At 40.9% G+C, this 13,340-nt stretch overlaps 1 protein-coding gene across 2 annotated transcripts; it reads right to left on the reverse strand.

The window, feature by feature from the left end:
• Nucleotides 1-700: 700 nt before the first annotated feature.
• On the reverse strand, nucleotides 701-6,882 carry LOC133483361 (twist-related protein 2-like). 2 transcript variants are annotated; one of them, XM_061784490.1, is made up of 2 exons: nucleotides 5,881-6,882; nucleotides 701-1,469 (listed from the first exon to the last, which is right to left on the reverse strand). In XM_061784490.1, exon 1 carries the CDS (start codon nucleotides 6,675-6,677, stop codon nucleotides 6,105-6,107), a length of 573 nt encoding a protein of 190 aa, XP_061640474.1. In that variant the 5' UTR covers nucleotides 6,678-6,882; the 3' UTR covers nucleotides 701-1,469; nucleotides 5,881-6,104. The 2 variants fall into 2 exon arrangements, with proteins under 2 accessions (XP_061640474.1, XP_061640475.1); XM_061784491.1 differs by having other exon boundaries at nucleotides 1,379-4,197.
• Nucleotides 6,883-13,340: the final 6,458 nt, after the last annotated feature.

Below are 13,340 nucleotides of genomic sequence, written 5' to 3' on the forward strand. Positions count from 1 at the left end.
CAAATATACTTGCAGCACTCACTACAAAACGTAATAAACATGTTTCTTCATTTGTAAATGTTTTAATCTTTAAAAATAAAAAATACCCATGTATTTCAAGGCAAAAAGTAAATAATAATAAATGAAATACAACAATTGTTTTATTTTTTTAGTTTAGTTTTTTTTTTTTGGCCCTAGTTTTCCCTGAAGAACTGTATGATTTAAAAATAATCTATTATCCATTAATTTTCTATAGCGCTTGTCCGAGGGTCGTGGGTGAGCTGGTGAGCTCTATCCCAGCTGACAGGCGACAGGCGTTGTACACACTGGACTGGTCATCAGCCAATCACAGGGCACATATCGACAACCAACCATTGAAATCTACATACAAATACATCGACAATTTAGTCTTCAACGTGCAAGTTTTGTATGTGAGCCCCTAGAGAAAACGCACCCAAGCACAGGGAGGAAATGCAAACACACCTGAGCCGAGATTCAAACCCTCAACCTCTCTGTGAGGCTGACGTGTGAACCACTACCCACTGCTGTCCATTTGAAAATAATATTACATGAACATTTATTCAATTTCAGGAATAATACATTTTTGCACCACATCCCCCTTGATTCCCTGAAGACTCATCTGATTACATTTGCAAAATAATAACGCATGCATTACAACTCATTTTATTTTGAAATCAATAATGAGTTTCAAGAACAAATGTAAAAACGATTACATTTTATTTTACATTATTTTTTTCCAGGAAGACTTTATACACCAATAGATGCAGAAATCACTACAAAGGAAAGGTTTTATTAGCCACAGGAGCTGACACAACAAATATGATCACAAGCAAATGCAAAACTATACAAAGTGAAGTGAACAACTTCTGCACCTCTTAATGTGGCAGTGATTCCTGATCAACACTCATTTTACAACATATTTGCCTCAAGAAATGCCAGAAATACATCAATCATATGTTCTCACATTACAATATAACACAGCACCAAATCTACAGAAGAAGAAGAAGTGCTTCTGCATGCGTGAAAGTTGGAAGTAGATCATTTTATTTACAAAGGAGAATCAGATGCGCGGAAAGTGGTCCAATTACTGCACAACCACATCAGATTTGACTCCTCGTGCTCTTCCACTTCCCACGAGCAGAGGCTTTGAGAGCCAGAGTGATTAGCTTATTAGCATTTTAGCTGTAAACATTCATCAGCTGCGCCCACGGGCATCCATCTTGTCTCATTGTCACTGCAGGCCAGCTGTTTGTCGATGAAAACATCGTTTGTAAGCGTCCAGTGCTCCTCAGTTTGCTGTTAGAGAGTCAAGTTGGGGGAGTACGTCTCAGTGTCACAAGTCAAGCACGTGTCCAAAGGAGGGGGAAAAGTTACTCAAAAAATATATATATAAAAATTTTAAAAAAGGATGACGTTGAAGTGGGAACATTTCATTGTTGTCAATTGGGAATTTTCCACTTGTTGGCTTTCTGCAGAGAAATAGAGACGAGTGAACATTCCCGGTGGTGATACATGTTAAGCACATACTGAATTTGCACTTTGTGTACTGCATTTTAACACACTTCTCCTTTGTTTTTTTTCTACTTTTATATAAAAACATTTATGGCAGCCTTTTGTAACGTAAACATTTTTTGTTGTTATTTTTATTTTATATTGTTCATCAGAAAAGGTCTATAGTAATATACTGTACCAGTATTTTGAATAAAAACAAACTTGAGGAAATGTTAAAAAATAAATAAAATACTAAAGTTAAAGGTTTATTAACGCCATTCAGTAATTCTTAAATTTGGATACTACTGTGCGTTTTGCACATATTTATAATTTTTTAAATATTTTACAAATATGCAATTTTGACACTTATATGGCATTATAACTATTTTAAATAATATACATTTTAAACAGAAAAATATTGTATGCAGTCCACTTGAACATTTGTTATTTTTTGCATTTTTGTTAAATATAGGGTGTACATACAGATTATATATATACAATATGTTTTCATATCATTAAGTAATTACAAATAATTACAGTAAATAATCATATTATTCTTTTTTTTTGCAATTTTAGCTGGGTAAATCCTCCTGTTCTACTGTCTTATAGACTCAGACTTAAGGTACCAGTCAAGGTTCCTTGCCCATAAAGTGCTACATTAAAAAGAGCCAAGCACGGAAAAATTTTGTGTGACAGAAAGTGATACATCTTCAGTGATGCAACGTTTGCATGCCTACGTGTCAAACAAGTGGCCATACGTCGCCATCCCGGCAGCTACATGCACACAACACAAGCACACAAACGCATTGTTGGAAAACAGCGTGTGTGTACAACAGTCAACACACAAATTTCCCATGTTTAAAAACTAAAGACCAGTGTCAGAAACCACTCGTTGTGCATGAAGCTTTTAAAAATGAGCCATAGATGATCTCAGATCAGTCCAGAGTAGCAGCCAGAGATTTATGATGAATTGAAGAGCATCCAACAACTGCTCAGGTCAAACTGCACATTACACACACGCACACACACACACACACACACACACACACACACACTATCGGAAGCCAGAAGAGAAACAAGTGATGGGCATTTTGATTATAGTCTATAGAGAAAGAGGACAATTGTTTTTCCTGCACAAAACAAACATCTCATTTTCAAAGTGCCACACTGAGTATGAGCATGTGTGTGTGCGTGTGCGTGTGTGTGTGTGCGTGTGGCATGAAGCAATGAGTTAATTACAGCGAAGCACACTCAAAATGAAAATGCAGGGTATCATTTTGCTCGTCGTGATGAATCCTTATTGTTTTTTCTTTTGACGAGTAACTAAGATGTCCAGAAATGTGGCGCATACAGTTCCACAAATCAGTAAAACAAAATAGTCAAGCAAATATGGATTTTGACGATAACGGTAACATTAAATGCACTTTTATATGCAAAAGTCCATTTAAAATAACTAATTAGTTAATTATATATTTTTAAAACAAATACTAAACCTGTAAAATAAGTATTCATCAAAAAAAACAATGAAATTCATAGCCTTACTTTCTCCCTCTCATGGAGAATCTTTTTTTTTTTTTCAGTTTTGTTGTATTCAAACATTCTAAAAACATGCCATTTGATAAATAAATGTGTATGCATTGACAGCAAATGATAATAATAATAATAAAATTTATAATAATAATAATAAACACATTTTATTGCCAGTGTTAAATAAACTGTGTAGTCTGGATGAGGATAGAAACTTTAATCTCAGAAAATCACTGTAATGAATTACAATACACGTTTTTAAAAAATCATCAGCATTATAGTCATAGTAATGATGCATTAGTGCAGGGGTCACTCATCACGCCCAAGGACCACATAAGCAGCCAGCTTGACTGTTCTAAAAATAGCTCTCCAGTGATGGAACATTGTGATTTCCTAGGAATGTTGTAGAAAGGATCATTTGAAAATGTAACCACTTCCAGACATTTATTTAAAAAAAATAGTGTTACATATAGATATGTTTGCTTCCTACCTTGTTAAATCATTGTTGATCATTATTTTGAGAAATAAGACGATCTGTCTTCACATACATGAATATCATTAATTATTAATAATAAACTAGAATTTGAGGTCATTTGAGTAAATTTATTATTTCAAAAATGTGTATCAAACTGGAAGCCCGTCGCTTAATCAGTACCGAAGAAGTAGCTCTCAATTTCAAAAAGGTCAGTGACCCCTGCATTAGCAGCAAAGCTAGAGTTAGCTTCCACTTGAGAAAATCATGAATCTTTGTTGAAAGGTTTTGTAAGTAACTGATACATATAGATAACTTCTGAAGACTTCATAAAGCTATCATTGACCTATTTTTAAGCAGTTTATAAACCCTTTATAAAGGTGGCAGATCTATATATTGCTATATAAGCAACTAATTGAAGAAAATGTAGTAAATAGGCATTAATATGGCTGCAAAAATCCTCTAGACTCACTTTGTAGTACAGTAGTTGTGATTTTGATTCTTGAAATATATAACAAATGTAGAGTTCCAAAATCCATCATATTTTCTCTTCAACTTATCAAATACTGTATGATCAACAAGAGGTGTGGACCACATCTGCTCCTAGCACATGTGTTCACATCACGTTGGCTCCGAGGTCAAGACAAGATGCTTTGGCCCGTTGCGGCCCCAATGTTGCGCCGTTGTCTCTGAAGGCCCCTGCCGAGCTGATGATTACAAGGAAAGTGGATCATAATGACTACCGCGTTGCGTTCAAGGACCCTCGGCCTCGGCTCTCTACTCGTGCCGCTGGGGCCATTGGAGATTTTGTAATAACTGAAGGAACACCTGTAGTGAGCACATGGTTGCTAGTGTGTGTCTGGAGACTGTCATGTGCTCGAGCCATCCTTTAGTATGTGCTGGGGCACTTGTCTCATATTAATATATTAATACTTCAAAGCATGTTGTTGTTTTTTTTGTTTTTGTTTTTTGCTTCAGTCACCGATACCTGTGTGTGTGTGTGTGTGTGTGTGTGTGTGTGTTTTCATGAACATTGCTGATCAAGTTAAAATATGAGCGGTAAATATCAGTGATCTGTTTACAGATACACACACATACACACACACACACACACACACACACACACACATTGGTGCACGCTTTTGCACTGCTAATGAAAGCTGACAACAAATGCCCACATGCACACATGCACGCATGACCCTAACCCGAGTCCACACACCTTCCAAATAGCTCACAAGTGTTTCCAATCTAAAGGTTCCTGCTTGTCTGGGCCCCGAGCGCCGCTGCCTGATTGCACGACACTGGATACAACATACAACACACAACATGCAACATACTAAATCCCCCGCGAGTGCAGCAAGGGGGAAATCTGTTGGGGCGGCACAAAGACGTGCATGCACGCTTTTTACATTCACGTTCTTTACCTGCACAACGATCAAGTGTCTGTAAAACTGATTGGAAGGTGATCTTATGCGACAATGCAGCTAATGGAATAATAATAATAAAGTGATTTCTGACATGGAGTATCAACTTTTAATCATCTTTAATTGAGGCGACGGACTATTAAACTAATTTTATTTGGATTGTTCTGGTTAAAAATCTATATTTTGTATGAATTCTTGTTGCCTGCTAATTTGACAGATTTTTATAGATTTGATTTCATTTTGTTCAATTGTTTTTACGCTCTGTGCGTACTTACTTCTATTTCTTAAGAATGAATGCACAAGTTACTCTTTTGAATTTGACTCCATTAATCAGTTATATGCCCTGAAAATACATTTAGACAGGTAGAAAAAAATGGAGTTCACACATCCAGTCCCAGAGGTTTTGTTGCTTACTAGCTTACTTATAAATATTATGAAATATTTATATAATCTCTAACAAATAAAAAAGTGTCCAAAATAATTATTTCAATATGTTTTAGATACATATTTTAATTACATTCAATTACATTTTGGTAAAATGTAACTGTAATTTTCATGATTAAATTGGATAATTAATAAATAATAAGGAAACCGAAACTGTTATGTTGGTCAATTTCTGATTGTATTCATAAACATGTGACCTAATCGTAAAGCAAGTGTTCTATTTGAATGCAAAATCTGTCTTTTGAAGGCTTTAGCTAATCACAAAAGCATATGTAAATACATGTGTGCTATTTGTTTATGCCTGATTTTTCGCCCGGACAGAATACACGTAAATAACACTGTTTCCTTCCTGCCTCGTTATTTATTTGTAGAGCTCAAAGGCAAATGTTCAAATGTTGGCGTACCAAAGCGGTTGTGTGCTGTTTACAATGTGGATGTAAACATGCGGGGCTGCACTGATGTCATAGTTGGATTCGGGTTTGTGTGTGTGTTGCGCGCGTGTGCGTGTAGGTGTGTTCATACCTGAGGGTTAGCAGTGCAGCGTCTTCCTGCACCGGGCGAAACTGTGGCACAGATGTGAGGAAAGCAGTGGAAGCAACGGTGACTGAAAAGGTGAAAGGGGTGCAGATTGATGGAGGGTGAAAGGTCAGACAGGAAGATTTAAATAAGAAATTTACAAAAGGAAGAGAGAGAGCTAGAGAGAGCGAGAGAGGGAGGCAACAGGTAAAGACGGGCGCGAGGGGGTCCTAGTGGCTGGCAGACATGGCCCAGGCCCCCTCCATCCTCCAGACGGAGAAGGCATAGCTCAGCCTCTCGTGGGCCAGGTAATTGCAGCTGGCCAGCTTAGCGTCCATCTCGTCACTCTGCAGCACCTGGTACAGGAAGTCGATGTAGCGTGACGCCAGTTTGAGGATCTGGATCTTGCTCAGCTTGTCCGAAGGGAGCGTCGGTATGATCTTGCGCAGCGAGGCGAAGGCGTCATTGAGGGACTGGGTGCGCTGGCGCTCCCGCACGTTGGCGATCACCCGCTGGGAGTGGAGGTCCTCGAAGGGCTGGTCGGGCCGCGGGCCCAGCGAGGCGGGGGCCAGGCTCACCACGGCTGAGGGACTCTTCTTCACCCTCTTGGGCCCGGACGGAAGGAGGCCGGTGGGACTGCCGGCGGCGCTATCCTCTGTCTGAGCCAGACTGTCTTTCTTGGGATGAGGGGATCGTTTTCGGTGACCTGTCTGGTGATTCTTCTTGGAGCCCCTTTCCAGTTCCTCTTCACTGGCCCCCAGCCCTCCTTCAGGGGAGTTAGTGCAGGACACCTCTTCTCTCATCTTCCACCTTCCAAAACACTCCAACAGCCTGTTTCTTCTCTCTTTAGCCTTTCAGACGGCCGTAAAAGTATTCAACTTCTTCTTGTCCTACGACTGATTCTCCATTGGTGGTCGTTCTCAAATTCCCACTTGTTCAACTCTCGCATTCCGTTCACAACCTGGCAGACGGAACAACAACAAACCATCTGACAGGCCGCCCCACCGTTGCCCTTTTTATAACCAAACCCTGACTCGAGCGCTGTGGGCACATCTCATTGGGCCAGCACACATCCAGGGGGACGTGGTTAGGGCAGGGAAGCAGGAAGTGTGTGTCGGCCGGGCGGGGGATGAGAGGATGGGGGTAAGTGGTCCTCTCAGCCAATCAGAAGTCCCGACTTAATGTTGTAGAGATGACGGAGGCTTTATGGTTTCCAGATTGGGTCCACACGCATGCTCTTGTCTCATTCACAATCGCACAAAATGTCAACTGGAGGGAAGACTTTAAAGCCAACATTTGGTATCACTCGGAAGTCACATTCTTGAAAACTCCACTCAAGTCTCATGTTGTCTTGAAACAAACTTTCGATAGCCATAGTCCAAAACCTCCTACCTACAAGATTTTCCGATCACCTTGTCTCTCACTTGATGATGAGGGAACAAGGAAGATTTCCCGTATTTAGTACTGTTTACACTGTTACAGTTGTTTTTCAGAATTGTGAATTTTGCAATTGGGAGTTTTTGCATTTTGGCCATTGATTTGTCTGGAGCATGTTGAGTCGACAAAAACAAATCAGTTGTAAAAACATTTCTGACTCTGACAATGAAGGAAGGATTTATGAAACAACGCACATTATGTTCTATTTTTTTTGTGGTATTTCACAATGACAGACCATGAAGTCCTACAAAGAAACCATTTTTCCGTAAGTCTATTTTGGCTTCAGGATTACCTCTCTGGAGACGTTGAACCATAAAACCTCCAACACCTGACCAGTGGTTGATGACCCAATGCCTCAGCTGTGCTGCTTTGTGACAGAATAACCTTTGACCCCGGTGTGGCCCAGTGACCTGAGACTGCAGAGGTGAGAGAGCACCTAATTGTGCTATCCATGTCCTCAGGCTCGAGTCAACACATGTTTGTCTTCCTCAATTTTGGGACCAAAAAAATTTGGATATGCAGACACATTTTTAACAAGCTGGCAGTGGTGACGCAGTGGGCCCCTCCATTCCACGACAACATGTTGCGTAATGATGGCACGGTGGAACATTTGGCTACCACATCTGCGTCACAGTCAGATAGATCTGGGTTTGAATCTCAGCTTGAGTTTGAATTTTCTGTCCGGTATTGCATGCTACACTTCCTTCCTTCCTTCCTTCCTCCCATATTCAAACAACATGCACGATATGTTAATAAAATAATATGTGCCCCGTGATTGGCAACCAGAACCCGGGTGTAGACTGCCTCTCACCCAAAATCAGCTCGGATAGGCGCCAGCTTGGATGGATAGATGGATGGATTGAAGGACAGATGGAGTGTAACCTTTGAATCCTGAACCGTTTCCCATCATGTTCATAGGGTTGGAAAGGGGAGGGTGAAAATGCTTGTCTGAGAACATTCCGGGAAGTATAAAGAGAAGGTAAACCACTGCATAATTTAATTTAAAATGTTATTACACTACTATTTGAGGATGCATGACATACACGTAATGGAGAGGAAACCGGAATTGTTCAGGAATGAATACACTGTGTGTGTGCACCTCAAGCTTTGTAATTGCTTTTGGCAGGACTTGTTAAGAAATTGATGTTGTTGACTGTGAAAAAGGAAAGAAGAACTTTTTAGTGCAAAATGATGGTCAGCTTTTCTTGTCCTTAATGAGTTTCACTAGAGTAGCCGACATATTCTGTTCAAATTCATTTGTGTATGCAATTAATTGTATTGCCCATACTGGCATCACCCAAAATAGAAAAAAGCCAAAGAAAAAGCACAAAATACTAACTGCTCATTGAGATTTGCCACCTTTACATACAGTATGATGATGTTTTCAATGTCAAGTTTTTGTTTGATTGTTGAATTTTTTTCCCAAAAATGTTGGTTAAACACCAAATTGTACGTCCACTTGGATGTTAGACTTTGGGGGTTCCACTGAAATTACAATCATTCCCAAAGTTCCCGTCAACACATTATTGAAAATTCCCTGAAATGTTGCAACCCAACATGACAATTAAACCTTCCTGTGTCATGACCGGAGTGACTAACTTGGAATGACTGCACAGACTATCTGAATGATGCGCTGATTTCAACACCTTCACCATCCACGATTGGTCCCAACTGGGATGTTTCCTGAACTGGACTGAAGCAAGCCGATGTGACCTCAGTGACGTCGGAGCAGAAAGGCTTCAAAGTGGATTAGACAGTGTGGATGTGATTGTGTGTGAGGATCTTTGATGAGCCCCATGATTGCACCAGTTTACATTTCATTCAACGGAAAGCAGCTCGCTCCCATTTGGGTTCAATCAACTTGAAACTAATGTGGCCTTCAAACGTACAGAGACAGTGAACTATATGATGCTGCATGTTACAAAACAGGCCCGGTCCACTCTTGGATTAACTGGTTATAGATTTGGCTTTGTTGGGAGACCTGCTGGAGACAGCGGAGGGACCAGAAAGCCATTGTTGCCTCCGCTTACCTTTTTTGCGAAAGCGTGGCGTCGTGCCACCGTGATGGAAAACATGAGTGAACAAAGCGAGTAGGCCAAGCAGGAATGTCACAGATTCGCGGGAGAACAGAGGGGAGCGAAGCGGGAGGAGAAGGAGAAAAGGGGGAAAGAAAGGCGAGGGAAGGGGGGTTGAGGCTGTCCAAACAGAACCAGATGCAGGAGTGTGGAGGCCCGTTTGATCTCGGTCTTCATCGGCTGATTGATGTTGCACATTTCATTTTCTTGTCAGAGCCTTGACATAATGTTTCACTAAACACTTGGGCCCTGCTTTTGTCTTTGTTTTATTTCCACAGTGGTCATAATTAACCCTTTCTGTGGCTGAGAATAGATCACAGGTATCTTGATATATATCAGTGTATATATATAGGCTTCCACACGCACACAAGGGGGCTTAGGTATCAAAGAAGGCCAAGATATGTATTGTCTGTTGGGCTCTCTCCACCATATGGTTTGCTCTGAAATGAAATACACCATGGTGAAGCGTTTGAAGAGCTCCGGGGAAATAAAAGGGAAAACCAGTTTTCTTTAAGTTCATAATGCAGTCAATTCAATTACCATCATATGCCGAAAGGTAGGAGCGCTGCAGCGAGAAGGTGCAACACTGTGACCAATCCGAAGTGATGTGTTTGGGAATCCATACAGCCTCAACCAAAAGGAACAGAGCCTAAAATTCCCCCCCTCGACATCACGCTGGGAGTCTTCACCTTCTCGGCTGATGTTATTGATGTTTGCGCACACGCGCCCTCCTCCCCCGCACCCGCTCACAACCACACACCCATCCTTCCATGGCTCCATCCCTCCTGAGGAGCCTATAGTGGCACAAAGGCACACATCTGGGACCCATTTCCCCCCTGGAGAAGCCCTTCCTGTGGGGTATCCACTTAGAGTGGCTGGGGAAAAGGATGGCGGGTGGGGGAGGCTGAGGGTGCATTGGAGGTGGGGGATGGCGGGGGGGAGGTTTACAAACTAATAATGAGGACGGGAGGTGTGGATGATAAGGAGGTCGAGTCAGCATCGAATGTGGCTGAAGACAAAGAGGTCCAATAGTCATCGAATCGAAGGCTTCTTGTTAAATCTAATTAACGGAAACAAAAAGGGGACCGATGAAAACAAGTTGCAATCGAAGCTGCTTAGTGTACTGTGTGGTCATGGTTATCCAATGAGATCCAGTACAAGAGCAACAAGTCTGAATGCCAACTACAATGCTAGTTAACTAGTTAACTAGAATGTCTAGGTGAACAAATGTGACAGAAACTGTGGAGGTTTGTGTCTGTGCTTGTTTGTTTGTCCATATATTAGCTCGCCCACTTCCCTGTTTCACATAGGGGGATGTACGAAGATAGAACCTTACCATTTTTTTCTATGGCAGGGTATTTATGTCATTAAATATCGAAAAATAAACAATAGTGGAGTGTTGTATTTGTATAACAAGCCATCTCTTGTTTTAGGAAAACTGATTTAAGTCCGTATTATTTTTTGATTCTGTGACTTGGTAAAACAATTCTATTTGTAGGCGATGGGCAATAAGACAAATTAACATTCACCTCATAAAAGTTTGGGGGGGGGGGACACTTTTGCAAGCTACTTCCTGGTTTACGAGGGATAATGTTCAGTAACAATTCAATAATGACTATACAAGACAAATTTATTAAATTTGAGCAAATTGTACCTTGCTGTATTTGTGTTTGTTTTCTTCTCTGTCCTTAGATTAGCAACCCACTTCCTGTTTTACAGAGGATGATGCAAGACTTGACTGGAGGGTACCGTTTGTAATTATGGGATGCGTGGGAGGGATTTCATCCTGAGTCAAATGGCAAAAAAGAAAATAACTGGTTGCCAGTCATCACAGGGGTGAATGGCATGGTGAGTGTGAATTGATCCCATGGAAATTGTCAGCTATGTGAATCACTATACACTATCAATGGGGGGGGGGGGGGAGACGATGCCAAGTTATTGTGTTCTCACTGGTAGAGTGGACGGAAGCAAAAACGACAGACACAATTTCCATGAAACTTCGTGAAGGGTGGCACATGTGCCAAGCAACAATCTATGTTTACTCTTTATTAGGGGTTGAGCAGCTAAAGATTTTTTGTAGTCGACTACAATGTAATGAAAGTCGAGTCAAAGTCGATTAATCAATTACATCGTTGATATTTTTTCAGCACAGTAGAGGGATCTGCAGACCAGTTTCACAAATTATTAAAAATACAACTCACCTTTATGCTGAATGTAATTGTTGTAATTAGCAGCAGCCCAGCGCATGTTTTTCTCTTCAACGAGCCTGCCGCTCTCAACTTGTGTTCCATAGCATAGTGTGTTATAAGACAGGACATCATAGCATCATGTCGATTTCACTTGTGCTTTTATTGTCTTAGAGGATAAACTTGCATATTTTAATGTTGCTACCGATCTATTCTCTTCACGCCGCCGCCCTCTTTCCTCGCCACCAGTCCCGTCGTGGTCGCCCTGGCATTGGTATGAATATTGTATAATAGTATAACAATATTATAACAATAGTAATATTTTATAATATTTTTATAACCAAAGCTATGAAGGCTAACCGCTATCCACCAACAGTTTATTTTCTTGGACCGGCGCAGACTTATGAAGACGTATGAAATATCGTAGACGCTACTCCACTGAGCATTATAGTCCAGCGAGTCGAAAGCCCTCTGTAAATTGTCCAATTGGAAGAGAGGAAGCCAAAAACACCTTAGTGATTAGATGCCGATGCAGAGTTATAAAGTTGAATCATCTACTCAACCCCTACACTCTTTAAAGGTTACAGTCCACTTGCACTGGGAACAAATGCACTCTACTAAGTGCTAATCCACTTGACAACTTCAATAAATATTAAAAGTTTTAAAAAAGTAAATTTGAAAAGTGATGTCAGAAAATAACATACAAAAACGCAATATAACTGTACATAGCATTACAGAAAGAAAGAGCTGTTAAGCGTATCTAAGGATGTGTGCCATTATTACTAAACCAAGAAACATATAGTTAAAACGTTATCTTCCAATACATCACTTTTAAAAAAAAAAGCACAAAATTCCACATTACAATATAGCAGCTCTAATAACAGGACAAAAGAATAAAACTTTAAATAGAATACACCAGAGATTGCATATTATTGATAGATAAACTCCATAATGCTTTGCTCCTCAGAGCTATAGTTGCGTTGGGTAGTCAGAGCTAGTGAGCAGTCACAAAGAGCAAGCTGTTGCTGCTTTGAAGTGGAAGTGAAGCAAATAAACCCCTTTCCAGGTGGAAATAAGCCAGCCGCCCTGCCCTGTCCATTTTTTCTTGAAAAGTCTGCTTTGAAAGTGAATTTTTATTCATGTCCGATATCCGTCTGTCTTTAAGGCACCTTCGTGAATTCGTTGAGTTTGAGGTAGGACTCGCCGTAAGACGAGTTAGTTCTGGTCAACCAATGAGTGAAAGTGGAGAGTGATATGAAAATGGTGACTCTAACATCTGATTGGTTAAAAAAGACAGTCATTGTTTATAGTGTATATGTGTCCAATGCCAGGGTTTGGGATTGTGAAAGCCCTGGGGCAGATTACACTGACATGGAAATACATTCAAGCTAAAATCTGATTGGACAAAAATCAACTACAACTGGAAGCTGAGCAGTCAAGACATGATGAAATGAAGACAAAAGACTATCCATCCATCCATTTCCTGCACCACTTATCCTCACTAGGGTCGCGGGCGTGCTGGAGCCTATCCCCAGCTATCGTCGGGCGAGAGGCGGGGTACACCCTGAACTGGTCGCCAGCCAATCGCAGGGCACATACAGTGGGTACGGAAAGTATTCAGACCCCCTTAAAATTTTCGCTCTTTTTTATATTGTAGCCATTTGCTAAACTATTTTCTTTACCACTTCTCCTCACTAGGGTCGCGGGCTGCTGGCGCCTATCCCAGCTATCTTTGGGTGGGAGGCGGGGTACACCCTGAATCGGTCGC

The sequence above is a fragment of the Phyllopteryx taeniolatus genome, chromosome 9 (assembly GCF_024500385.1).
Source record: "Phyllopteryx taeniolatus isolate TA_2022b chromosome 9, UOR_Ptae_1.2, whole genome shotgun sequence".
NCBI lineage: Eukaryota > Metazoa > Chordata > Actinopteri > Syngnathiformes > Syngnathidae > Phyllopteryx > Phyllopteryx taeniolatus.